The 26,667-nt window shown below is 39.0% G+C and overlaps 1 protein-coding gene across 50 annotated transcripts in view; it reads right to left on the reverse strand.

Annotated features, from left to right (window-relative positions):
• The window catches only part of TRDN (triadin), a 798,289-nt gene that overhangs the window by 286,435 nt on the left and 485,187 nt on the right, over positions 1–26,667 (reverse strand). For 49 of the 50 annotated variants that reach the window (XM_075597200.1, XM_075597198.1, XM_075597218.1 and 46 more), the window contains 18 exons: positions 26,111–26,164; positions 25,242–25,295; positions 24,151–24,204; positions 23,282–23,335; positions 22,196–22,249; positions 21,327–21,380; positions 20,237–20,290; positions 19,364–19,417; positions 18,274–18,327; positions 17,405–17,458; positions 16,319–16,372; positions 15,450–15,503; positions 14,361–14,414; positions 13,491–13,544; positions 12,401–12,454; positions 11,532–11,585; positions 10,443–10,496; positions 815–868 (listed from right to left, as the gene is read on the reverse strand). In XM_075597200.1, coding sequence (XP_075453315.1) covers positions 815–868; positions 10,443–10,496; positions 11,532–11,585; positions 12,401–12,454; positions 13,491–13,544; positions 14,361–14,414; positions 15,450–15,503; positions 16,319–16,372; positions 17,405–17,458; positions 18,274–18,327; positions 19,364–19,417; positions 20,237–20,290; positions 21,327–21,380; positions 22,196–22,249; positions 23,282–23,335; positions 24,151–24,204; positions 25,242–25,295; positions 26,111–26,164 — 972 coding nt within the window. The remainder of the gene's footprint in view (positions 1–814; positions 869–10,442; positions 10,497–11,531; positions 11,586–12,400; positions 12,455–13,490; positions 13,545–14,360; positions 14,415–15,449; positions 15,504–16,318; positions 16,373–17,404; positions 17,459–18,273; positions 18,328–19,363; positions 19,418–20,236; positions 20,291–21,326; positions 21,381–22,195; positions 22,250–23,281; positions 23,336–24,150; positions 24,205–25,241; positions 25,296–26,110; positions 26,165–26,667) is intronic. The other variant, XM_075597208.1, reaches the window with a different exon arrangement.

The following is a 26,667-nucleotide window of genomic DNA, read 5'->3' on the forward strand; positions in this document are numbered from 1 at the left end:
ACCGGGATCACATTAAAAAAAATGGCCGCCGCGATCAGGGGTTCCGCATCTGCCGGAGGGGGCGAGCTGGGATAACTCTCCCAGCTGTCCCTGAACTCGGTTCAGCAGCACCCCCATGCAGGACTTACCCGGAGCAGCAGCTCATCCCTGTGTAGTGTAGGAGTAGCCGGTTGAGTCTGCGAGAGGTTAGGAACGGGGGAGGATCTCACTCACAGAAGCTGGGGGATAGCTGACATAGCTGTCTCTTTGAGTCCCCCGGAGCCAGCCTTTCTCCTGCCCCCCCTCCCCCCTCCACCCCCCCCCTCCACCCCCCCGAGGTACTGTGTGTTTTTTTTTTTTTAAAGAAGGGAGGTGCCGGCAGCAGCACAGGCATCACAGACTCAACAGAGGTAGGAGATCTTTGTGTGTGTTTTCCATTCTTCTTCCTCTTGTGTTGGAAATACAAAAGAACAAACATGTCCCTAATGAATGCACTAAATGATATGTTATTGTGAATTTATTTTAAAACCATTTTATATTCATTTAAAAATGTTACATTGGTAAATCAAATCTATGGCCAATTCATACATATACAGAGATCAAGAAGATAAGTAATATCATTAGGCTGCTATACTAAATGTTTGTTTAGTAAATAACATTTAATTAAACTGGTGGTGTTAGTACACTTCACATCAGTACTTGATTTACAAAAACTCCACACTCACTAGTTCAGAATGGAGCACAAAAACCCCTTTACGTGGTCAAAAAATAATAGGAATGCAGTCAAAAAGGTAGTTGATTACTTATATACATAATTACACAAATGGTTGTTCACCTTTATCTTTCTCTGGTATTTCAATAGATGCTTTTACTTTGGATGTTTCGTGCTCTACAAAAATAAGAAATGTGAGGAACTAATAGAGTCTAAGGTTTTACAGCAGGCAGGAGGTAGGAAAAACGAACAATGAGGTGAGCCAAGTGGTTCTTATCTGCTGTCCCAATCTATGTATCTATCTACCTAACATACATCAAGGTAGCCACAGAACTTCCTCTTTTGAAACAGACAGCCATACTGGGTGCCCTGGGAAGCAGGCTCTTCACTGATTGATCATGGGAGAACGAATCAATCGGTATCTCAAATCATTGTATTTCCGTAAATTACGGAACTGCTGCATTTATTAAAAAAAAAAATAATTGGCTTGGCTCTCCTTTAATTTATAACATAAATATACCGGGTCAATATAGGAGAAGTAAGCGACCCCCACCCAGCCATAGTCGGGGGGGTTTCATGACCGGGGGGGGGCGGCCTTCCCCCCTCTGGCCCGCCCCCGCATCGCCCTCCCCTGTCCAGGGGAGAAGCCAACCGTTGCCTCTTAAGGCCAAGCTGGCGGGGGCAAGTCCTCTTTGCCACCCGCCAGCGAATTGAAAGGACCTCCAGCTGGACCTCTCCCCGCCATGTAAGTTACCCCTTTCCCCGTGGGGGGGCCCTCCGGGGGGCCCTCCCTTCTCCGATTGGGAGCATAGCGCAGGGGGACCCCCCCCCCCCTTTCGGGGGGATAGCGTGGGGCCGTGGCGGACGCCGAGGGGTTCAGGATCCCCTTTTGTCCTGCGGGGAATAGTGGTCGAGGCAGGGGGTTTTGTGTGCTGGGAGAGGGGGCTGGCGGAGGCACGCGACCCGTGCAGGTGGGGGGATCCAGTGCCGGGTAGGAACGGGCCGGTGCCTCGTCGCGTGGACGGGCATACGGGACGCGGGCTGGCTTTCCCCCCCCCTCCCGATGCCTCGTGGTTTTCTCGCAGCGATTGCGGGGGAATCCGAGGGGCAGGCGGCGCTCGTGAGGTGCTGGTGGCTCATGGGGCAGAGCAGCGGGTCACAGTGTGTGAGGCCCAGGGAGCTAATCCTGGGGCAGGTACTGAGAGGGGCTAATGTTTTTGCGCTCCGCCACGTGGGCTCTCACAATGGAGAGGCACATGCGGTCGAGGGAGGGGGGAGAGCGGAGCGGCCAGCCATGCAGCTGGTGAGGCGGCTGCTCCCGCGGTTCCCCCTCCCATTCCCTTCGTTCAGGGTTAGGGGGGACATATGGGTAAATAGCATCGATTGTGGGGGAATAAAAATACAACAAATAAATGTGGAATATATGCAGGCGTACATGGGTACGTAGATGTAAATAGGTGGGCATATATGCATATATGCTTGTGGGTATGTATACATGTGTGTGAGGTGCGATATATATATATATGTATGTGTATATGTATGTGGGTAAATATATATATGTGTACATATGTACAGGTATATATATGTATGTAGGTGGATGTAGATGGGTGAACATACATGCATATAGGCTTTTGGGTATGTTTATATATATATATATGTGTGTGTGCGATATGTATATTTATCTGGGTAGATGTCTATATATATGTATAGGTATATGGGTATATGTAGGGGTATATATATGTATACGGTTATATATAGGTGGGTATATATAGTTTATGTATACGGGTTTATGTGCAGGAGCATATATATTATGTATGGGTAGATGCAAATATATGTATGGGTAGATGCATGTATAGGTATGTATACGGGTATGTATAGACACGTGTGTGTGTGTGTGTGTGTGTGTACATATTTGTATATGTATATATATATATATATATATATATATATATGGGTCTGATTATGTAGATATGGGTATTTAAGGGGGACATGTGCAGATATGTGTATATATATATATGTGTGTGTATGTAAATGTGTGTATGGGTATATATATATATGAGACGGGTGGGTACGTAGATATGTGCGTACATATGGGTTTGTGAGTATATGTGTATATATATATCTTATACTATATTAGTGAAAGCACTGTATGTTTGCCTGCCTGGATGTCCGGTGTCCCTAGGGGAAATCTCATTGGTCCCTTGGGTCGCCCGCCCCCACACACCTCTCATTGGCCTGAGGCGGAGTGACGGCCCACACACACACACACACACACACACACACACACACACACACAACACAGCAGCTCTATACACACACACACACACACACACACACACACACACAACACAGCAGCTCTATACACACACACACACACACACACACACACACACACAACACAGCAGCTCTATACACACACACACACACAACACAGCAGCTCTATACACACACACACACACAACACAGCAGCTCTACACACACACACAACACAGCAGCTCTATACACACACACACACAACACAGCAGCTCTATACACACACACAACACAGCAGCTCTATACACACACACACACACAACACAGCAGCTCTATACACACACACACACACCCTCTGTCCGCCCCCCTCCCCCCCCCTCACGTGCGCCGTCCTGCACTGGCTCCGGACGGGAAGCGCGGCCCTCCTACCCCAGCCGCTCCCTTACCTCCCCGGCGCTACCACCCGCTCAGGTAAGTCACTGTGCGTCCCGCCTCAGCCTCAGGCCCACTGCGCGTCCCGCCTCAGCCTCAGGCCCACTGCGCATGCCGCCTCAGCCTCAGGCCCACTGCGCGTCCCGCCTCAGCCTCAGGCCCACACACACAGGGCGCTTCCTACCGCCGCTCAGCCAGACGCCACATTGAGCGGGCGCCGGGGGGGGGGGGGAGCGTGAGTCTTAGGCCCACACAGGGTGCTTCCTGCAGCCGCCTGCACGCCTCACTCAGCAGGACGGCACATCGGGGGACCAAGCGGGCGCCGGGGGGGGGGGGAGCGCGAGTCACAGGGAACGGGGGGGACGACTCACGGGGAACGGGGGGGGGGGGAGTCACGGGGAACGGGGGGGGCCACCAGCCGAACCAGCAGGGGGACGGACGCACGGAGGAGGGGGGGGAAATGCCCATACATAAATTATGACAATACATATGCCCACTGCTCTCCACCCCCCCCCCCGCTCCCCTTTCTCCCCCCCCGCTCCCCTTTATCCCCCCCCCGCTCCCCTTTCTCCCCCCCCCGCTCCCCTTTCTCCCCCCCTGCTCCCCTTTCTCCCCCCCCCCTCCCCTTTCTCCCCCCCCCTCCCCTTTCTCCCCCCCCTCCCCTTTCTCCACCCCTCCTCCCCTTTCTCCCCCCCCTCCCCTTTCTCCCCCCCCCTCCCCTTTCTCCCCCCCCGCTCCCCTTTCTCCCCCCCCGCTCCACTTTCTCCCCCCCCCCGCTCCACTTTCTCCCCCCCCCCCGCTCCCCTTTCCCCCCCCCGCTCCCCTTTCCCCCCCCCCCCGCTCCCCTTTCTCCCCTCCCGCTCCCCTTTCTCCCCTCCCCGCTCCCCTTTCTCCCCCCCCGCTCCCCTTTCTCCCCCCCATATGCCTTGTAAGGATGCGGAAACAGGCGGGCTTAAACAGGATGCGTGCCTATTAGGGTTGGATTTAGGGGTGAGTGTATGTATGGATACAGAGGGGTACATAGCAACCCAGAATAGGCGCACGCTGGGCGTGTAGGTACAGGTGATAAGGGGGGTTGTTTAGGCGTACTAAGGTGTGGTTATGTGGTATAGGCGGTTGGATAGGTGGGGAGACCGGCAAGAAGCTGGGCGTTGGCTATATTGGAAAAGTATATGTGGGAATAAGTATATTTATGTGGGTAGATGTATGTAGATGGGTATATATATACACATATATATACCCATACATATATATATATATATATATATATATATATATATATATATATATATATATATATATATATATATATATATATATATATATATATATATATATGTATGGGTATATATATGTGTATATATATATATATATATATATATATATATATATATATATATATATATATATATATATATATATACACACATATATATACCCATACATACATATATATATATATATATATATATATATATATATATATATATATATATATATATATATATATATATGTATGTATATGGATATATAGGTGGGATATATGTCTATACATATGTATATGGGTTTGTGTGTATGTATATATATATATGTATGGGCAGACGAGGTATACGTGTAGGTAAGTATACGGGTACGTAAATATAGGTGTTTATAGGTATGTATGTATGTGTGTGTGCATGCATTATGTATATATAGGTATATATATATTTATATATAGGGGTCTGAGTATGTAGATATTAAGACATGGGTATTTAGGGGTGACGTGCAGGTATATATATATATATACATATCTGTGTGTGTGTATGCAGATATGGTCACACATATGGGTTGGCGAGTATATGTATATATATATGTATACGCATGTGTGTACATAAGGGCTGTATATGTGGGCACATGGGTAGGTATATACGTGTACATGGGCACGTGTAAATATGGAGAGGCATGTGTATAGATGGGTACATACAGGCATATGCGGTTTAAGGACGTGGAAACAAGCGGGTTTACACATGATGCGTGCCTATAAGGGTTGGTTTTAGGGGTGCGTGTATGGAGGGATACATAGGGGTATAGGCGCACGTCGGGCATTTATGTACATAGGTGATAGGGGGGGGTTGTTTAGACGTATTTAAGATGTGGTTATGTATTATAGGCGGTTGAATAGGTGGGGAGACCGGCAATAAGCTGGGCGTTGGCTGTATTGGGGCAGCTAAACATGTTGTTCGCGCCATTTCCGGCTATCTCATTCCAAGCCGCGCAGTGATTCACCGCTCTGATGATAATAATGGCATATCTTATTCTTTCAGTGGCGATCTTTTTGGAGTTGTGGCTGCTGTGGGGGACTGCGTAGCTGCTATAGGCTTAGAATAGTTTGCCGAGCGCACACGCAGCGTTGAATAGCTCAGGGCCCAGTTAAGCGTGCATCCCCCCCCCCACACACAGCAGCATGGCATCGATGGCAGAGCAGTTCCGCCTTCTTCAAGCCGAGGCAGAAAGCCATGACGAGGCATGGTTGGACCGGCGGCTGCGGGCGTTGTTCTCAGCGAGACCAGCACGTGGCACTAAGGCCGCTCCCCGCGGGAAGGGGACGTGCAGGGCGCTGCAGCACAACGCGTCAGGCGACAGTCCTCAGTCAGGATTGCGCGCTAGACAGGCGACAGGCAGAGAGGCCGCGCTCCACAGGAAGCGAGCGCGGAGGGTACTGCAGTGCAAGGCGGCAGGCGAAGTGAAGCAACCACACGCAGGGCGGCAGCCTTCGGTCACGGTACCGCAAGGCAGGGCGTCACAGCGGCCAGGTCGGGCCCCAGCGAATGTGGGGAGGACTCCGACCGCTGGGACGCAGGACAAGGCGGATCGGCGCGCAGGTCGGCCCGCCAAGGAAGGGCGGCGACTTCCAGCCACCGTGACGCGGAACAGGGCGTCACGGCACGCCACACGGCCGCCCGTTGCTGACGCGGGCGGTGTCACTGTCAGGATTTCGCCTGCAGAGTCGGCAGGGCCAAGGAGACCAGGACGGCAAACTGCAACTGCGGTTGGGGCCAGCGTGTTTCGGAGAAAGGAGAACCCAGCATGGTTCGACTACGTGGAGCTGGCATCGGGCGAAGGGCGAACCAGGTCACTGCCCAGGTCTCTTCCTCCCGGGAAGCCACAGATGGGTAAGAAACCCGCGGCATTAAAGAGGGGGCGGCTGCGCGACAGGACGAACATTTTTAGGTGTTGGCTGGAAACACAGGTGGTCCGCACAGAGCACGAGAGCACAGGCGTAAGGCAGGCAATGCCAGGGCTATCTGTGGATCCATCGACGCTTAGTACAGTAGGGAAGGAGAGCTTCACGGCAGCCTTGGTAGGCATGCTGAAGGTTTTGGAGCCACAGGCGTTGGTCTCCTTCGGTGCAGGGACTTCAACGGGGGCAGGTGAGGCAGGCGCAGCTTTAGGAGTCGCAGCTGCATGGGGGGTGCACATCGGCGACGGGGCAGTGGCATCAAACCTCGCCACAACAGCCTCCAGCCTGACCCCGGTGTCTCCTTCTACGGCCTGTTCGTCGGCACCACTTTTTCCCTTCCCATTGCGGCCGGGGTCCCGGTTTTATTAGCTCCCCCAGCCTCATCGACCCCGGTGTCTCTTCTCACGGCCGGGGTCTCGAATGTCGTTTCAACGCCAAAGGTAGCGCTTCCGGCAGGGGCCTTTTCAACTCCACAGTTGTGCATCACTAATGAGTTGGGCACACATTTGACTAAGGAAGAAAAGGAGACTATTTGGGCGGGGGATTTTGTGGAAATCCTGTCACTACTTCCCGATTATAGGGAGGCGCTGGCGCGATCTGATAAGAAAGGGGAGGCTAGGAAAGACGACATCGAGAAGCGACTCTTCCCGCGCACGTACGCCAATTGGGCCCTTAGAATATTAGCCGCATTAATCGGGGAGAAGTCTCCCCACTTATGTTCAACGCTGTTTAAGTATGAGGATATGATAGAGGAAGCCCATCAGAGACACAGGGGTAAGGGTTGGTGGGTTTATGATGAGAGGTTTAGGCAGAAGATGGCGACGCACAAAGGGAAAGTAACTTGGGACATGAAGGAGACAGACCTATGGATTGACTTGATCGGCCTATCCGACAAGTCGACGCCCTTTCAGGGAGGGGCGGAGGCGGGACGCGCTTCTGCAAATACAGACAAACAGGGCAATACCCGCCAGAGGCTGTGCTGGGCCTTTAACGACGGGCGGTGCACATATGCAAACTGTCGTTTCAAGCACCAATGCACCACTTGTGGAGAGGCTCACCCGCAGGCTTCAAGAACAGGGTGCGTGGTTCCAGGGGATCCGCCCAGCGATGCCAGGAGGCCGGTGACGCCTGCATTATTGGAAGGACTGCTTAAGATGACAGGGTTAGTCTGTTTTTCAACATTTGAGGAACACTTTTCAATGCGGCATTTACTAGGTCAGGTTTGTTGCGCAGTGCAGGGGCTGGGGATAAGACATCCGGATTTCCATTCTAGCGCAGGGGGTTTGTTAATGGCAGATGGGGTACACATGTCAGAGGTGAGGATAGACCTGTTTTATCTCATCTACAGGAGGGATGGGAGAGGGTCCTGGAGTGGTTGGCGGCACGATCCTAGTTTAAGGGGGGTTAAATAGGGCCGTCGGTGGCGGCTCGTGGGGGGTAGGTGCTTGTTCTTTCCAGACTGGAGCTCGGCCGTTTGAGCCCGGGGGGAGCATGAGTGGGCGAGGTCAGACATTCATGACGTCGATAACCCGCTCGCGCAGACGGCAGCGGCGCGGAGCCGGCTGACCCTCCCCTCCCCCTCCTGGGGAAAGTACACTCTGGCGAGGAGTGGCATTTACCCCTCGTAGTTTATGTATTAATAAAATAGCCGCGGCCAATTTTACCTCCAGTTTACCGTCTCCTGTCGTTATTTTGGTTCTGTACGGGGACAAAGCGGGCGGGGGGGGGGAACCGCCTGACCACCTCCCTGGTCAAGCGACCCCCCCCCTGCCATAGGTGGGGGGGTTTCATGACCGGGGGGGGGGGGCGGCCTTCCCCCCTCTGGCCCGCCCCCGCATCGCCCTCCCCTATCCAGGGGAGGAGCCAACCGTGGCCTCTTAAGGCCAAGCTGGCGGGGGCAAGTCCTCTTTGCCTCCCGCCAGTGAATTCCCACCCACCCGTCCCCTTAATTAGGTTGGGGCAATCTAGCGATAACCGTTAACGAAGCGTGGGCGGGGGATTTGTAACATGGGACATGTACAGTACTGTATGTGATGGTAAGGCTTCTCTGTTTCGTTGCAGTACGGAAGTCTGTTACTCTGCTGATCTTAAAAGGAACAAGGTTCCAAGTAGGAGGGGTCGTTGACCGGCTTTGCCTTTGTCGCAGCGGCTCGTGGGGGGTAGGTGCTTGTTCTTGCCAGACTGGAGCTGGGCCGTTTGAGCCCGGGGGGAGCACGAGTGGCAAGGTCAGATATTCATGACGTCGTGCAGACGGCAGCGGCTCTGGGCCGGCTGACCCTCCCCTCCCCCTCCTGGGGAAAGTACACTCTGGCGAGGAGTGGCATTTACCCCTCGTAGTTTATGTATTAATAAAATAGCCGCGGCCAATTTTACCTCCAGTTTACCGTCTCCTGTCGTTATTTTGGTTATGTAAGGGGACAAAGCGGGCGGGGGGGGGGAACCGCCTGACCACCTCCCTGGTCATGTTAAATCAGAGGTTAGGATATGAATCTCAAAGAGCTCACAATAAATTAAAGGTGCATCAGGAGACAGCAACACCAGCCATCAATGGTACACAGGCACATTTCTAGTTGGTGATGCTATGCAATCCTTGCGGGGTTAGTGGACACTTTACGGCCCATAAAAATTAAACAAAATGTATCTTACAAATGGTGTGTTAAGGCATAACACTGCTAACTAAATATTGTATGGTCCAATATTCCATTACCCAGTTGAAGTTTTGTATAAGATTATAGCATATAGAAATATAACAAATAATTTTTAGAATGACGCAAAAAGATTATTTTACACTGATAATGACATTGTCTGATCACTATACTTTTGTATTGCCCTTCTATATTTCCACACCACTTCATCATGTCCTTGATCAAGTCTTGCACAATCAATAGCTATTATTTTGTGTACTGATGATGTTCAAATACGTGTCAGACTTAAATATTATGCACACAAATAATAAATTACAGCGCTGATTGTTCACCTTTATCTTTCTGTGGTGTTACAGTAGATGGTTTTACTTTGGATGTTTCATGTTTTAGAAAAAATGAATAAATGTGAAGAACTAATTGAGTCTAATGTTTTACAGAAGGGAGGAGGTAGGAAAATCGTACAATGAGGTGAGCGAAGTAGGTCTTATCTGCTGTCCCATTCTACATATATTTCTACCTAACATACAGAGCATCGAATGATACGGGCATAGCAGTTGCCTTACTAGCAAGAAAGTTGCTATTGCCAATGTCTAATATTCTCAATTACTACCAATGAAAATTTAACAATGGTTGAGATAGGTAAATCCAGGTATGTGTAGTCAGAACCTACAAGAACCTTACATTACAAAACCAAAAAACTGTAAAACGTCAAAGAATATTTAGAATTAAAGGTAAAACCCCAACACCAGGCAAAGTGTCCATATCTAGGTGTTCCTCGTCTTATTTGTTAAAAAAATAATAACGTTTTACAGTTATATTATTTAATATTTCTAATTATTTTCATGACTTGAAACTTATTTCTACCATTTTCACAGCCTGACTATGATAATTAAGCATTTTCCTTCAAAATTTTAGATGTTTTACATAATTTGGTAAAAAAAATAAAATAAATTACGTTTTGGTAAAACACGAATATTTGTTAGAACCAAAACACAATTAAAGGTGACCAGTCTTACGTAACAGGTCGACCTTCAGGTTATGTGAAATCTCTAGTACAGAAGTTACCAAAACATTACAATGAAAGATAAAGCTGCCTTAAATGTGAAATTTCTTTAATGTAAACAAAACAGATTATTAATACACAGTTTACTATATAAGAGATAAGTATGTAAAGGTCACATAATTGTAGAAAATGAAATACCTTGTTTGTCTGAAGTTGTCGTTAGTTTGCCAGGCTTGGTTAGTTTGGTAGGTTCTGCATATTAAAATATTATAACAACTATATTATCTGTTGATTACTTAATCAAGCTCCTTTTAATGAACAACTAAATGTCAATAAAAAAATGGTAAAAACTGAGATAGTTAACCCAATGTAAATTAATCACAGCAATGAAAGTGCACCGATTAATACAGCATTAAATTGAAAATAAGAGTGTTGTTTTAATACTAGGTGTGTAGTATTAGATAATAATGCCTTTTTATAACAAAATCACTATTTATGCCCGATTTAATTATTTTTTTAATGTATTAAGCTTCCTTGTGTTGCTATAGCAAACATGTACAGTAGGAAGCCACAGCACTTCCTCTTTTGAAACAGACAGCCATACTGGGTGCCCTGGGAAGCAGGCACTTAACTGATTGATCACAGGAGAACGAATCAATCGGTATCTTAGATAATTGTATTTCCGTAAATTACGGAACTGCTGCATTTATTAAAAAAATAAGTAATAATTGGCTTGGCTCTCCTTTATTTTCTAACATATATATATATGGTCAATATAGGAGAAGTATTTTAAATCAGAGTTTAGGATATGAATCTCAAAGAGCTCACAATAAACTAAAGGTGCAGCAGGAGACAGCAATACCAGCCATCAATGGCAGACAGGCACATATCTACTAAGTGGTGCTATGCAATCCTTGCGGTGCTAGTGAACACTTTACGGCCCATAAAAATGAACTAAAATGTATCTTACAGATGGTCTGTTAAGGCATAACACTGCTAACTAAATATTGTATGGTCCAATATTCCATTACCCAGTTGATGTTTTTTTAAATTTTTAACATCTAATTTTTAGAATGACTCATAAAAAGATTATTTTACACTGATAATGACATTGTCTAATCACTGTACTTTTGAATTGCCCTTCTATATTTCTACACCCCTTCATCATGTCCTTGATCAAGTTTTGCACAATCAATAGCTATTATTTTGGGTTCTGATGATGTTCAAATACGTGTCAGACTTAAATATTATGCACACAAATAATAAATGACAGCGCTGATTGTTCACCTTTATCTTTCTGTGGTGTTACAGTAGATGGTTTTACTTTGGATGTTTCATGTTCTAGAAAAAATAAATAAATGTGAAGAACTAATTGAGTCTAAGGTTTTACAGAAGGGAGGAGGTAGGAAAATCGTACAATGAGGTGAGCAAAGTAGTTCTTATCTGCTGTCCCATTCTACATATATTTCTACCTAACATACAGAGCATCGAATGATACGGGCATAGCAGTTGCCTTACTAGCAAGAAAGTTGCTATTGCCAATGTCTAATATTCTCAATTACTACCAATGAAAATTTAACAATGGTTGAGATAGGTAAATCCAGGTATGTGTAGTCAGAACCTACAAGAACCTTACATTACAAAACCAAAAAACTGTAAAACGTCAAAGAATATTTAGAATTAAAGGTAAAACCCCAACACCAGGCTAAGTGTCCATATCTAGGTGTTCCTCGTCTTATTTGTTAAAAAAATAATAACGTTTTACAGTTATATTATTTAATATTTCTAATTATTTTCATGACTTGAAACTTATTTCTACCATTTTCACAGCCTGACTATGATAATTAAGCATTTTCCTTCAAAATTTTAGATGTTTTACATAATTTGGTAAAAAAAATAAAATAAATTACGTTTTGGTAAAACACGAATATTTGTTAGAACCAAAACACAATTAAAGGTGACCAGTCTTACGTAACAGGTCGACCTTCAGGTTATGTGAAATCTCTAGTACAGAAGTTACCAAAACATTACAATGAAAGATAAAGCTGCCTTAAATGTGAAATTTCTTTAATGTAAACAAAACAGATTATTAATACACAGTTTACTATATAAGAGATAAGTATGTAAAGGTCACATAATTGTAGAAAATGAAATACCTTGTTTGTCTGAAGTTGTCGTTAGTTTGCCAGGCTTGGTTAGTTTGGTAGGTTCTGCATATTAAAATATTATAACAACTATATTATCTGTTGATTACTTAATCAAGCTCCTTTTAATGAACAACTAAATGTCAATAAAAAAATGGTAAAAACTGAGATAGTTAACCCAATCTAAATTAATCACAGCAATGAAAGTGCACCCATTAATACAGCATTAAATTGAAAATAAGAGTGTTGTTTTAATACTAGGTGTGTAGTATTAGATAATAATGCCTTTTTATAACAAAATCACTATTTATGCCCGATTTAATTATTTTTTTATATGTATTAAGCTTCCTTGTGTTGCTATAGCAAACATGTACAGTAGGAAGCCACAGCACTTCCTCTTTTGAAACAGACAGCCATACTGGGTGCCCTGGGAAGCAGGCACTTAACTGATTGATCACAGGAGAACGAATCAATCGGTATCTTAGATAATTGTATTTCCGTAAATTACGGAACTGCTGCATTTATTAAAAAAATAAGTAATAATTGGCTTGGCTCTCCTTTATTTTCTAACATATATATATATGGTCAATATAGGAGAAGTATTTTAAATCAGAGTTTAGGATATGAATCTCAAAGAGCTCACAATAAACTAAAGGTGCAGCAGGAGACAGCAATACCAGCCATCAATGGCAGACAGGCACATATCTACTAAGTGGTGCTATGCAATCCTTGCGGTGCTAGTGAACACTTTACGGCCCATAAAAATGAACTAAAATGTATCTTACAGATGGTCTGTTAAGGCATAACACTGCTAACTAAATATTGTATGGTCCAATATTCCATTACCCAGTTGATGTTTTTTTAAATTTTTAACATCTAATTTTTAGAATGACTCATAAAAAGATTATTTTACACTGATAATGACATTGTCTAATCACTGTACTTTTGAATTGCCCTTCTATATTTCTACACCCCTTCATCATGTCCTTGATCAAGTTTTGCACAATCAATAGCTATTATTTTGGGTTCTGATGATGTTCAAATACGTGTCAGACTTAAATATTATGCACACAAATAATAAATGACAGCGCTGATTGTTCACCTTTATCTTTCTGTGGTGTTACAGTAGATGGTTTTACTTTGGATGTTTCATGTTCTAGAAAAAATAAATAAATGTGAAGAACTAATTGAGTCTAAGGTTTTACAGAAGGGAGGAGGTAGGAAAATCGTACAATGAGGTGAGCAAAGTAGTTCTTATCTGCTGTCCCATTCTACATATATTTCTACCTAACATACAGAGCATCGAATGATACGGGCATAGCAGTTGCCTTACTAGCAAGAAAGTTGCTATTGCCAATGTCTAATATTCTCAATTACTACCAATGAAAATTTAACAATGGTTGAGATAGGTAAATCCAGGTATGTGTAGTCAGAACCTACAAGAACCTTACATTACAAAACCAAAAAACTGTAAAACGTCAAAGAATATTTAGAAATAAAGGTAAAACCCCAACACCAGGCTAAGTGTCCATATCTAGGTGTTCCTCGTCTTATTTGTTAAAAAAAATAATAACGTTTTACAGTTATATTATTTAATATTTCTAATTATTTTCATGACTTGAAACTTATTTCTACCATTTTCATAGCCTGACTATGATAATTAAGCATTTTCCTTCAAAATTTTAGATGTTTTACATAATTTGGTAAAAAAAATAAAATAAATTACGTTTTGGTAAAACACAAATATTTGTTAGAACCAATACACAATTAAAGGTGACCAGTCTTACGTAACAGGTCGACCTTCAGGTTATGTGAAATCTCTACTACAGAAGTTACCAAAACATTACAATGAAAGATAAAGCTGCCTTAAATGTGAAATGTCTTTAACGTAAACGAAACAGATTTTTAATATACAGTTTACTATATAAGAGATAAGTATGTAAAGGTCACATAATTGTAGAAAATGAAATACCTTGTTTGTCTGAAGTTGTCGTTAGTTTGCCAGGCTTGGTTAGTTTGGTAGGCTCTGCATATTAAAATATTATAACAACTATATTATCTGTTGATTACTTAATCAAGCTCCTTTTAATGAACAACTAAATGTCAATAAAAAAATGGTAAAAACTGAGATAGTTAACCAAATCTAAATTAATCACAGCAATGAAAGTACACCCATTAATACAGCATTAAATTGAAAATAAGAGTGTTGTTTTAATATTAGGTGTGTAGTATTAGATAATACTGCCTTTTTATAACAAAATCACTATTTATGCCCGATTTAATTATTTTTTTAATGTATTAAGCTTCCTTGTGTTGCTATAGCAAACATGTACAGTAGGAAGCCACAGCACTTCCTCTTTTGAAACAGACAGCCATACTGGGTGCCCTGGGAAGCAGGCACTTAACTGATTGATCACAGGAGAACGAATCAATCGGTATCTTAGATAATTGTATTTCCGTAAATTACGGAACTGCTGCATTTATTAAAAAAATAAGTAATAATTGGCTTTGCTCTCCTTTATTTTCTAACATATATATATATGGTCAATATAGGAGAAGTATTTTAAATCAGAGGTTAGGATATGAATCTCAAAGAGCTCACAATAAATTAAAGGTGCAGCAGGAGACAGCAATACCAGCCATCAATGGTACACAGGCACATATCTACTAAGTGGTGCTATGCAATCCTTGCGGTGCTAGTGAACACTTTACGGCCCATAAAAATGAACCAAAATGTATCTTACAGATGGTCTGTTAAGGCATAACACTGCTAACTAAATATTGTATGGTCCAATATTCCATTACCCAGTTGATGTTTTGTATAAGTTTATAACATCTAATTTTTAGAATGACTCATAAAAAGATTATTTTACACTGATAATGACATTGTCTAATCACTGTACTTTTGTATTGCCCTTCTATATTTCCACACCCCTTCATCATGTCCTTGATCAAGTCTTGCACAATCAATAGCTATTATTTTGTGTACTGATGATGTTCAAATACGTGTCAGACTAAATATTATGCACACAAATAATAAATTACAGCGCTGATTGTTCACCTTTATCTTTCTGTGGTGTTACAGTAGATGGTTTTACTTTGGATGTTTCATGTTCTAGAAAAAATAAATAAATGTGAAGAACTAATTGAGTCTAATGTTTTACAGAAGGGAGGAGGTAGGAAAATCGTACAATGAGGTGAGTGAAGTAGTTCTTATCTGCTGTCCCATTCTACATATATTTCTACCTAACATACAGAGCATTGAATGATACGGGCATAGCAGTTGCCTTACTAGCAAGAAAGTTGCTATTGCCAATGTCTAATATTCTCAATTACTACCAATGAAAATTTAACAATGGTTCAGATAGGTAAATCCAGGTATGTGTAGTCAGAACCTACAAGAACCTTACATTACAAAACCAAAAAACAGTAAAACGTCAAAGAATATTTAGAATTAAAGGTAAAACCCCAACACCAGGCTAAGTGTCCATATCTAGGTGTTCCTCGTCTTATTTGTTAAAAAAATAATAACGTTTTACAGTTATATTATTTAATATTTCTAATTATTTTCATGACTTGAAACTTATTTCTACCATTTTCACAGCTTGACTATGATAATTAAGCATTTTCCTTCAAAATTTTAGATGTTTTACATAATTTGGTAAAAAAAATAAAATAAATTACGTTTTGGTAAAACACGAATATTTGTTAGAACCAAAACACAATTAAAGGTGACCAGTCTTACGTAACAGGTCGACCTTCAGGTTATGTGAAATCTCTAGTACAGAAGTTACCAAAACATTACAATGAAAGATAAAGCTGCCTTAAATGTGAAATTTCTTTAACGTAAACAAAACAGATTATTAATATACAGTTTACTATATAAGAGATAAGTATGTAAAGGTTACATAATTGTAGAAAATGAAATACCTTGTTTGTCTGAAGTTGTCGTTAGTTTGCCAGGCTTGGTTAGTTTGGTAGGCTCTGCATATTAAAATATTATAACAACTATATTATCTGTTGATTACTTAATCAAGCTCCTTTTAATAAACAACTAAATCAATAAAAAAATTGGAAAAACTGAGATAGCTAACCCAATCTAAATTAATCACAGCAATGAAAGTGCACCCATTAATACAGCATTAAATTGAAAATAAGAGTGTTGTTTTAATATTAGGTGTGTAGTATTAGATAATACTGCCTTTTTCTTACAAAATCACTATTTATGCCCGATTTAATTATTTTTTTAATGTATTAAGCTTCCTTGTGTTGCTATAGCAAACATGTACAGTAGGAAGCCACAGCACCTCCTCTTTTGAAACAGACAGCCATACTGGGTGCCCTGGGAAGCAGGCACTTAACTGATTGATCACAGGAGAACGAATCAATCGGTATCTTAGATAATTGTATTTCCGTAAATTACGGAACTGCTGCATTTATTAAAAAAATAAGTAATAATTGGCTTGGCTCTCCTTTATTTTCTAACATATATATATGGTCAATATAGGAGAAGTATTTTAAATCAGAGGTTAGGATATGAATCTCAAAGAGCTCACAATAAACTAAAGGTGCAGCAGGAGACAGCAATACCAGCCATCAATGGCAGACAGGCACATATCTACTAAGTGGTGCTATGCAATCCTTGCGGTGCTAGTGAACACTTTACGGCCCATAAAAATGAACCAAAATGTATCTTACAGATGGTCTGTTAAGGCATAACACTGCTAACTAAATATTGTATGGTCCAATATTCCATTACCCAGTTGATGTTTTGTATAAATTTTTAACATCTAATTTTTAGAATGACTCATAAAAAGATTATTTTACACTGATAATGACATTGTCTAATCACTGTACTTTTGAATTGCCCTTCTATATTTCCACACCCCTTCATCATGTCCTTGATCAAGTTTTGCACAATCAATAGCTATTATTTTGGGTTCTGATGATGTTCAAATACGTGTCAGACTTAAATATTATGCACACAAATAATAAATGACAGCGCTGATTGTTCACCTTTATCTTTCTGTGGTGTTACAGTAGATGGTTTTACTTTGGATGTTTCATGTTCTAGAAAAAATAAATAAATGTGAAGAACTAATTGAGTCTAAGGTTTTACAGAAGGGAGGAGGTAGGAAAATCGTACAATGAGGTGAGCAAAGTAGTTCTTATCTGCTGTCCCATTCTACATATATTTCTACCTAACATACAGAGCATCGAATGATACGGGCATAGCAGTTGCCTTACTAGCAAGAAAGTTGCTATTGCCAATGTCTAATATTCTCAATTACTACCAATGAAAATTTAACAATGGTTGAGATAGGTAAATCCAGGTATGTGTAGTCAGAAGCTACAAGAACCTTACATTACAAAACCAAAAAACAGTAAAACGTCAAAGAATATTTAGAATTAAAGGTAAAACCCCAACACCAGGCTAAGTGTCCATATCTAGGTGTTCCTCGTCTTATTTGTTAAAAAAATAATAACGTTTTACAGTTATATTATTTAATATTTCTAATTATTTTCATGACTTGAAACTTATTTCTACCATTTTCACAGCCTGACTATGATAATTAAGCATTTTCCTTCCAAATTTTAGATGTTTTACATAATTTGGTAAAAAAAATTAAATAAATTACGTTTTGTTAAAACACGAATATTTGTTAGAACCAAAACACAATTAAAGGTGACCAGTCTTACGTAACAGGTCGACCTTCAGGTTATGTGAAATCTCTAGTACAGAAGTTACCAAAACATTACAATGAAAGATAAAGCTGCCTTAAATGTGAAATGTCTTTAACGTAAACAAAACAGATTATTAATATACAGTTTACTATATAAGAGATAAGTATGTAAAGGTCACATAATTGTAGAAAATGAAATACCTTGTTTGTCTGAAGTTGTCGTTAGTTTGCCAGGCTTGGTTAGTTTGGTAGGCTCTGCATATTAAAATATTATAACAACTATATTATCTGTTGATTACTTAATCAAGCTCCTTTTAATGAACAACTAAATGTCAATAAAAAGATGGTAAAAACTGAGATAGTTAACCCAATCTAAATTAATCACAGCAATGAAAGTGCACCCATTAATACAGCATTAAATTGAAAATAATGAGTGTTGTTTTAATATTAGGTGTGTAGTATTAGATAATACTGCCTTTTTATAACAAAATCACTATTTATGCCCGATTTAATTTTTTTTTAATGTATTAAGCTTCCTTGTGTTGCTATAGCAAACATGTACAGTAGGAAGCCACAGCACCTCCTCTTTTGAAACAGACAGCCATACTGGGTGCCCTGGGAAGCAGGCACTTAACTGATTGATCACAGGAGAACGAATCAATCGGCATCTTAGATAATTGTATTTCCGTAAATTACGGAACTGCTGCATTTATTAAAAAAATAAGTAATAATTGGCTTGGCTCTCCTTTATTTTCTAACATATATATACCTGGTCAATATAGGAGAAGTATGTTAAATCAGAGGTTAGGATATGAATCTCAAAGAGCTCACAATAAATTAAAGGTGCAGCAGGAGACAGCAATACCAGCCATCAATGGCACACAGGCACATATCTACTAAGTGGTGCTATACAATCCTTACGGTGCTAGTGAACACTTTACGGCCCATAAAAATGAACTAAAATGTATCTTACAGATGGTCTGTTAAGGCATAACACTGCTAACTAAATATTGTATGGTCCAATATTCCATTACCCAGTTGATGTTTTGTATAAGTTTATAACATCTAATTTTTAGAATGACTCATAAAAAGATTATTTTACACTGATAATGACATTGTCTAATCACTGTACTTTTGTATTGCCCTTCTATATTTCCACACCCCTTCATCATGTCCTTGATCAAGTCTTGCACAATCAATAGCTATTATTTTGTGTACTGATGACGTTCAAATACGTGTCAGACTTAAATATTATGCACACAAATAATAAATGACAGCGCTGATTGTTCACCTTTATCTTTCTGTGGTGTTACAGTAGATGGTTTTACTTTGGATGTTTCATGTTCTAGAAAAAATAAATAAATGTGCAGAACTAAATGAGTCTATGGTTTTACAGAAGGGAGGAGGTAGGAAAATTGTACAATGAGGTGAGCGAAGTAGTTCTTATCTGCTGTCCCATTCTACGTATATTTCTACCTAACATACAGAGCATCGAATGATACGGGCATAGCAGTTGCCTTACTAGCAAGAAAGTTGCTATTGCTAATGCCTAATATTCCCAATTACTACCAATGAAAATAAAACAATGGTACCTGGATAGGTAAATCCAGGTATGTGTAGTCAGAACCTACAAGAACCTTACATTACAAAACCAAAAAACAGTAAAACGTCAAAGAATATTTAAAATTAAAGGTAAAACCCCAACACCAGGCTAAGTGTCCATATCTAGGTGTTCCTCGTCTTATTTGTTAAAAAAATAATAACGTTTTACAGTTATATTATTTAATATTTCTAATTATTTTCATGATTTGAAACTTATTTATACCATTTTCACAGCCTGACTATGATAATTAAGCATTTTCCTTCAAAATTTTAGATGTTTTACATAATTTGGTAAAAAAAAAAACCTAAAAATTACGTTTTAGTAAAACACGAATATTTGTTAGAACCAAAACACAATTAAAGGGGACCAGTCTTACGTAACAGGACGACCTTCAGGTTATGTGAAATCTCTAGTACAGAAGTTACCAAAACATTACAATGAAAGATAAAGCTGCCTTAAATGTGAAATTTCTTTAACGTAAACAAAACAGATTATTAATATACAGTTTACTATATAAGAGATAAGTATTTAAAGGTTACATAATTGTAGAAAATGAAATACCTTGTTTGTCTGAAGTTGTCGTTAGTTTGCCAGGCTTGGTTAGTTTGGTAGGCTCTGCATATTAAAATATTATAACAACTATATTATCTGTTGATTACTTAATCAAGCTCCTTTTAATGAACATCTAAATGTCAATAAAAAGATGGTAAAAACTGAGATAGTTAACCCAATCTAAATTAATCACAGCAATGAAAGTGCACCCATTAATACAGCATTAAATTGAAAATAATGAGTGTTGTTTTAATATTAGGTGTGTAGTATTAGATAATACTGCCTTTTTATAACAAAATCACTATTTATGCCCGATTTTTTTTTTTTTTTAATGTATTGAGCTTCCTTGTGTTGCTATAGCAAACATGTACAGTAGGAAGCCACAGCACCTCCTCTTTTGAAACAGACAGCCATACTGGGTGCCCTGGGAAGCAGGCACTTAACTGATTGATCACAGGAGAACGAATCAATCGGTATCTTAGATAATTGTATTTCCGTAAATTACGGAACTGCTGCATTTATTAAAAAAATAAGTAATAATTGGCTTGGCTCTCCTTTATTTTCTAACATATATATATATGGTCAATATAGGAGAAGTATTTTAAATCAGAGTTTAGGATATGAATCTCAAAGAGCTCACAATAAACTAAAGGTGCAGCAGGAGACAGCAATACCAGCCATCAATGGCAGACAGGCACATATCTACTAAGTGGTGCTATGCAATCCTTGCGGTGCTAGTGAACACTTTACGGCCCATAAAAATGAACTAAAATGTATCTTACAGATGGTCTGTTAAGGCATAACACTGCTAACTAAATATTGTATGGTCCAATATTCCATTACCCAGTTGATGTTTTTTTAAATTTTTAACATCTAATTTTTAGAATGACTCATAAAAAGATTATTTTACACTGATAATGACATTGTCTAATCACTGTACTTTTGAATTGCCCTTCTATATTTCTACACCCCTTCATCATGTCCTTGATCAAGTTTTGCACAATCAATAGCTATTATTTTGGGTTCTGATGATGTTCAAATACGTGTCAGACTTAAATATTATGCACACAAATAATAAATGACAGCGCTGATTGTTCACCTTTATCTTTCTGTGGTGTTACAGTAGATGGTTTTACTTTGGATGTTTCATGTTCTAGAAAAAATAAATAAATGTGAAGAACTAATTGAGTCTAAGGTTTTACAGAAGGGAGGAGGTAGGAAAATCGTACAATGAGGTGAGCAAAGTAGTTCTTATCTGCTGTCCCATTCTACATATATTTCTACCTAACATACAGAGCATCGAATGATACGGGCATAGCAGTTGCCTTACTAGCAAGAAAGTTGCTATTGCCAATGTCTAATATTCTCAATTACTACCAATGAAAATTTAACAATGGTTGAGATAGGTAAATCCAGGTATGTGTAGTCAGAACCTACAAGAACCTTACATTACAAAACCAAAAAACTGTAAAACGTCAAAGAATATTTAGAATTAAAGGTAAAACCCCAACACCAGGCTAAGTGTCCATATCTAGGTGTTCCTCGTCTTATTTGTTAAAAAAATAATAACGTTTTACAGTTATATTATTTAATATTTCTAATTATTTTCATGACTTGAAACTTATTTCTACCATTTTCACAGCCTGACTATGATAATTAAGCATTTTCCTTCAAAATTTTAGATGTTTTACATAATTTGGTAAAAAAAATAAAATAAATTACGTTTTGGTAAAACACGAATATTTGTTAGAACCAAAACACAATTAAAGGTGACCAGTCTTACGTAACAGGTCGACCTTCAGGTTATGTGAAATCTCTAGTACAGAAGTTACCAAAACATTACAATGAAAGATAAAGCTGCCTTAAATGTGAAATTTCTTTAACGTAAACAAAACAGATTATTAATATACAGTTTACTATATAAGAGATAAGTATGTAAAGGTTACATAATTGTAGAAAATGAAATACCTTGTTTGTCTGAAGTTGTCGTTAGTTTGCCAGGCTTGGTTAGTTTGGTAGGCTCTGCATATTAAAATATTATAACAACTATATTATCTGTTGATTACTTAATCAAGCTCCTTTTAATAAACAACTAAATCAATAAAAAAATTGGAAAAACTGAGATAGTTAACCCAATCTAAATTAATCACAGCAATGAAAGTGCACCCATTAATACAGCATTAAATTGAAAATAAGAGTGTTGTTTTAATATTAGGTGTGTAGTATTAGATAATACTGCCTTTTTCTTACAAAATCACTATTTATGCCCGATTTAATTATTTTTTTAATGTATTAAGCTTCCTTGTGTTGCTATAGCAAACATGTACAGTAGGAAGCCACAGCACTTCCTCTTTTGAAACAGACAGCCATACTGGGTGCCCTGGGAAGCAGGCACTTAACTGATTGATCACAGGAGAACGAATCAATCGGTATCTTAGATAATTGTATTTCCGTAAATTACGGAACTGCTGCATTTATTAAAAAAATAAGTAATAATTGGCTTGGCTCTCCTTTATTTTCTAACATATATATATGGTCAATATAGGAGAAGTATTTTAAATCAGAGGTTAGGATATGAATCTCAAAGAACTCACAATAAACTAAAGGTGCAGCAGGAGACAGCAATACCAGCCATCAATGGCAGACAGGCACATATCTACTAAGTGGTGCTATGCAATCCTTGCGGTGCTAGTGAACACTTTACGGCCCATAAAAATGAACCAAAATGTATCTTACAGATGGTCTGTTAAGGCATAACACTGCTAACTAAATATTGTATGGTCCAATATTCCATTACCCAGTTGATGTTTTGTATAAATTTTTAACATCTAATTTTTAGAATGACTCATAAAAAGATTATTTTACACTGATAATGACATTGTCTAATCACTGTACTTTTGAATTGCCCTTCTATATTTCCACACCCCTTCATCATGTCCTTGATCAAGTTTTGCACAATCAATAGCTATTATTTTGGGTTCTGATGATGTTCAAATACGTGTCAGACTTAAATATTATGCACACAAATAATAAATGACAGCGCTGATTGTTCACCTTTATCTTTCTGTGGTGTTACAGTAGATGGTTTTACTTTGGATGTTTCATGTTCTAGAAAAAATAAATAAATGTGAAGAACTAATTGAGTCTAAGGTTTTACAGAAGGGAGGAGGTAGGAAAATCGTACAATGAGGTGAGCAAAGTAGTTCTTATCTGCTGTCCCATTCTACATATATTTCTACCTAACATACAGAGCATCGAATGATACGGGCATAGCAGTTGCCTTACTAGCAAGAAAGTTGCTATTGCCAATGTCTAATATTCTCAATTACTACCAATGAAAATTTAACAATGGTTGAGATAGGTAAATCCAGGTATGTGTAGTCAGAAGCTACAAGAACCTTACATTACAAAACCAAAAAACAGTAAAAAGTCAAAGAATATTTAGAATTAAAGGTAAAACCCCAACACCAGGCTAAGTGTCCATATCTAGGTGTTCCTCGTCTTATTTGTTAAAAAAATAATAACGTTTTACAGTTATATTATTTAATATTTCTAATTATTTTCATGACTTGAAACTTATTTCTACCATTTTCACAGCCTGACTATGATAATTAAGCATTTTCCTTCCAAATTTTAGATGTTTTACATAATTTGGTAAAAAAAATTAAATAAATTACGTTTTGTTAAAACACGAATATTTGTTAGAACCAAAACACAATTAAAGGTGACCAGTCTTACGTAACAGGTCGACCTTCAGGTTATGTGATATCTCTAGTACAGAAGTTACCAAAACATTACAATGAAAGATAAAGCTGCCTTAAATGTGAAATGTCTTTAACGTAAACAAAACAGATTATTAATATACAGTTTACTATATAAGAGATAAGTATGTAAAGGTCACATAATTGTAGAAAATGAAATACCTTGTTTGTCTGAAGTTGTCGTTAGTTTGCCAGGCTTGGTTAGTTTGGTAGGCTCTGCATATTAAAATATTATAACAACTATATTATCTGTTGATTACTTAATCAAGCTCCTTTTAATGAACAACTAAATGTCAATAAAAAGATGGTAAAAACTGAGATAGTTAACCCAATCTAAATTAATCACAGCAATGAAAGTGCACCCATTAATACAGCATTAAATTGAAAATAATGAGTGTTGTTTTAATATTAGGTGTGTAGTATTAGATAATACTGCCTTTTTATAACAAAATCACTATTTATGCCTGATTTTTTTTTTTTTTTAATGTATTGAGCTTCCTTGTGTTGCTATAGCAAACATGTACAGTAGGAAGCCACAGCACCTCCTCTTTTGAAACAGACAGCCATACTGGGTGCCCTGGGAAGCAGGCACTTAACTGATTGATCACAGGAGAACGAATCAATCGGCATCTTAGATAATTGTATTTCCGTAAATTACGGAACTGCTGCATTTATTAAAAAAATAAGTAATAATTGGCTTGGCTCTCCTTTATTTTCTAACATATATATACCTGGTCAATATAGGAGAAGTATGTTAAATCAGAGGTTAGGATATGAATCTCAAAGAGCTCACAATAAATTAAAGGTGCAGCAGGAGACAGCAATACCAGCCATCAATGGCACACAGGCACATATCTACTAAGTGGTGCTATACAATCCTTACGGTGCTAGTGAACACTTTACGGCCCATAAAAATGAACTAAAATGTATCTTACAGATGGTCTGTTAAGGCATAACACTGCTAACTAAATATTGTATGGTCCAATATTCCATTACCCAGTTGATGTTTTGTATAAGTTTATAACATCTAATTTTTAGAATGACTCATAAAAAGATTATTTTACACTGATAATGACATTGTCTAATCACTGTACTTTTGTATTGCCCTTCTATATTTCCACACCCCTTCATCAAGTCCTTGATCAAGTCTTGCACAATCAATAGCTATTATTTTGTGTACTGATGACGTTCAAATACGTGTCAGACTTAAATATTATGCACACAAATAATAAATGACAGCGCTGATTGTTCACCTTTATCTTTCTGTGGTGTTACAGTAGATGGTTTTACTTTGGATGTTTCATGTTCTAGTAAAAATAAATAAATGTGCAGAACTAATTGAGTCTAAGGTTTTACAGAAGGGAGGAGGTAGGAAAATTGTACAATGAGGTGAGCGAAGTAGTTCTTATCTGCTGTCCCATTCTACATATATTTCTACCTAACATACAGAGCATCGAATGATACGGGCATAGCAGTTGCCTTACTAGCAAGAAAGTTGCTATTGCCAATGTCTAATATTCTCAATTACTACCAATGAAAATTTAACAATGGTTCAGATAGGTAAATCCAGGTATGTGTAGTCAGAACCTACAAGAACCTTACATTACAAAACCAAAAAACAGTAAAACGTCAAAGAATATTTAGAATTAAAGGTAAAACCCCAACACCAGGCTAAGTGTCCATATCTAGGTGTTCCTCGTCTTATTTGTTAAAAAAATAATAACGTTTTACAGTTATATTATTTAATATTTCTAATTATTTTCATGACTTGAAACTTATTTCTACCATTTTCACAGCCTGACTATGATAATTAAGCATTTTCCTTCAAAATTTTAGATGTTTTACATAATTTGGTAAAAAAAATAAAATAAATTACGTTTTAGTAAAACACGAATATTTGTTAGAACCAAAACACAATTAAAGGTGACCAGTCTTACGTAACAGGTCGACCTTCAGGTTATGTGAAATCTCTAGTACAGAAGTTACCAAAACATTACAATGAAAGATAAAGCTGCCTTAAATGTGAAATTTCTTTAACGTAAACAAAACAGATTATTAATATACAGTTTACTATATAAGAGATAAGTATGTAAAGGTTACATAATTGTAGAAAATGAAATACCTTGTTTGTCTGAAGTTGTCGTTAGTTTGCCAGGCTTGGTTAGTTTGGTAGGCTCTGCATATTAAAATATTATAACAACTATATTATCTGTTGATTACTTAATCAAGCTCCTTTTAATAAACAACTAAATCAATAAAAAAATTGGAAAAACTGAGATAGTTAACCCAATCTAAATTAATCACAGCAATGAAAGTGCACCCATTAATACAGCATTAAATTGAAAATAAGAGTGTTGTTTTAATATTAGGTGTGTAGTATTAGATAATACTGCCTTTTTCTTACAAAATCACTATTTATGCCCGATTTAATTATTTTTTTAATGTATTAAGCTTCCTTGTCTTGCTATAGCAAACATGTACAGTAGGAAGCCACAGCACTTCCTCTTTTGAAACAGACAGCCATACTGGGTGCCCTGGGAAGCAGGCACTTAACTGATTGATCACAGGAGAACGAATCAATCGGTATCTTAGATAATTGTATTTCCGTAAATTACGGAACTGCTGCATTTATTAAAAAAATAAGTAATAATTGGCTTGGCTCTCCTTTATTTTCTAACA

Source organism: Ascaphus truei, chromosome 4 (genome assembly GCF_040206685.1).
Source record: "Ascaphus truei isolate aAscTru1 chromosome 4, aAscTru1.hap1, whole genome shotgun sequence".
NCBI lineage: Eukaryota > Metazoa > Chordata > Amphibia > Anura > Ascaphidae > Ascaphus > Ascaphus truei.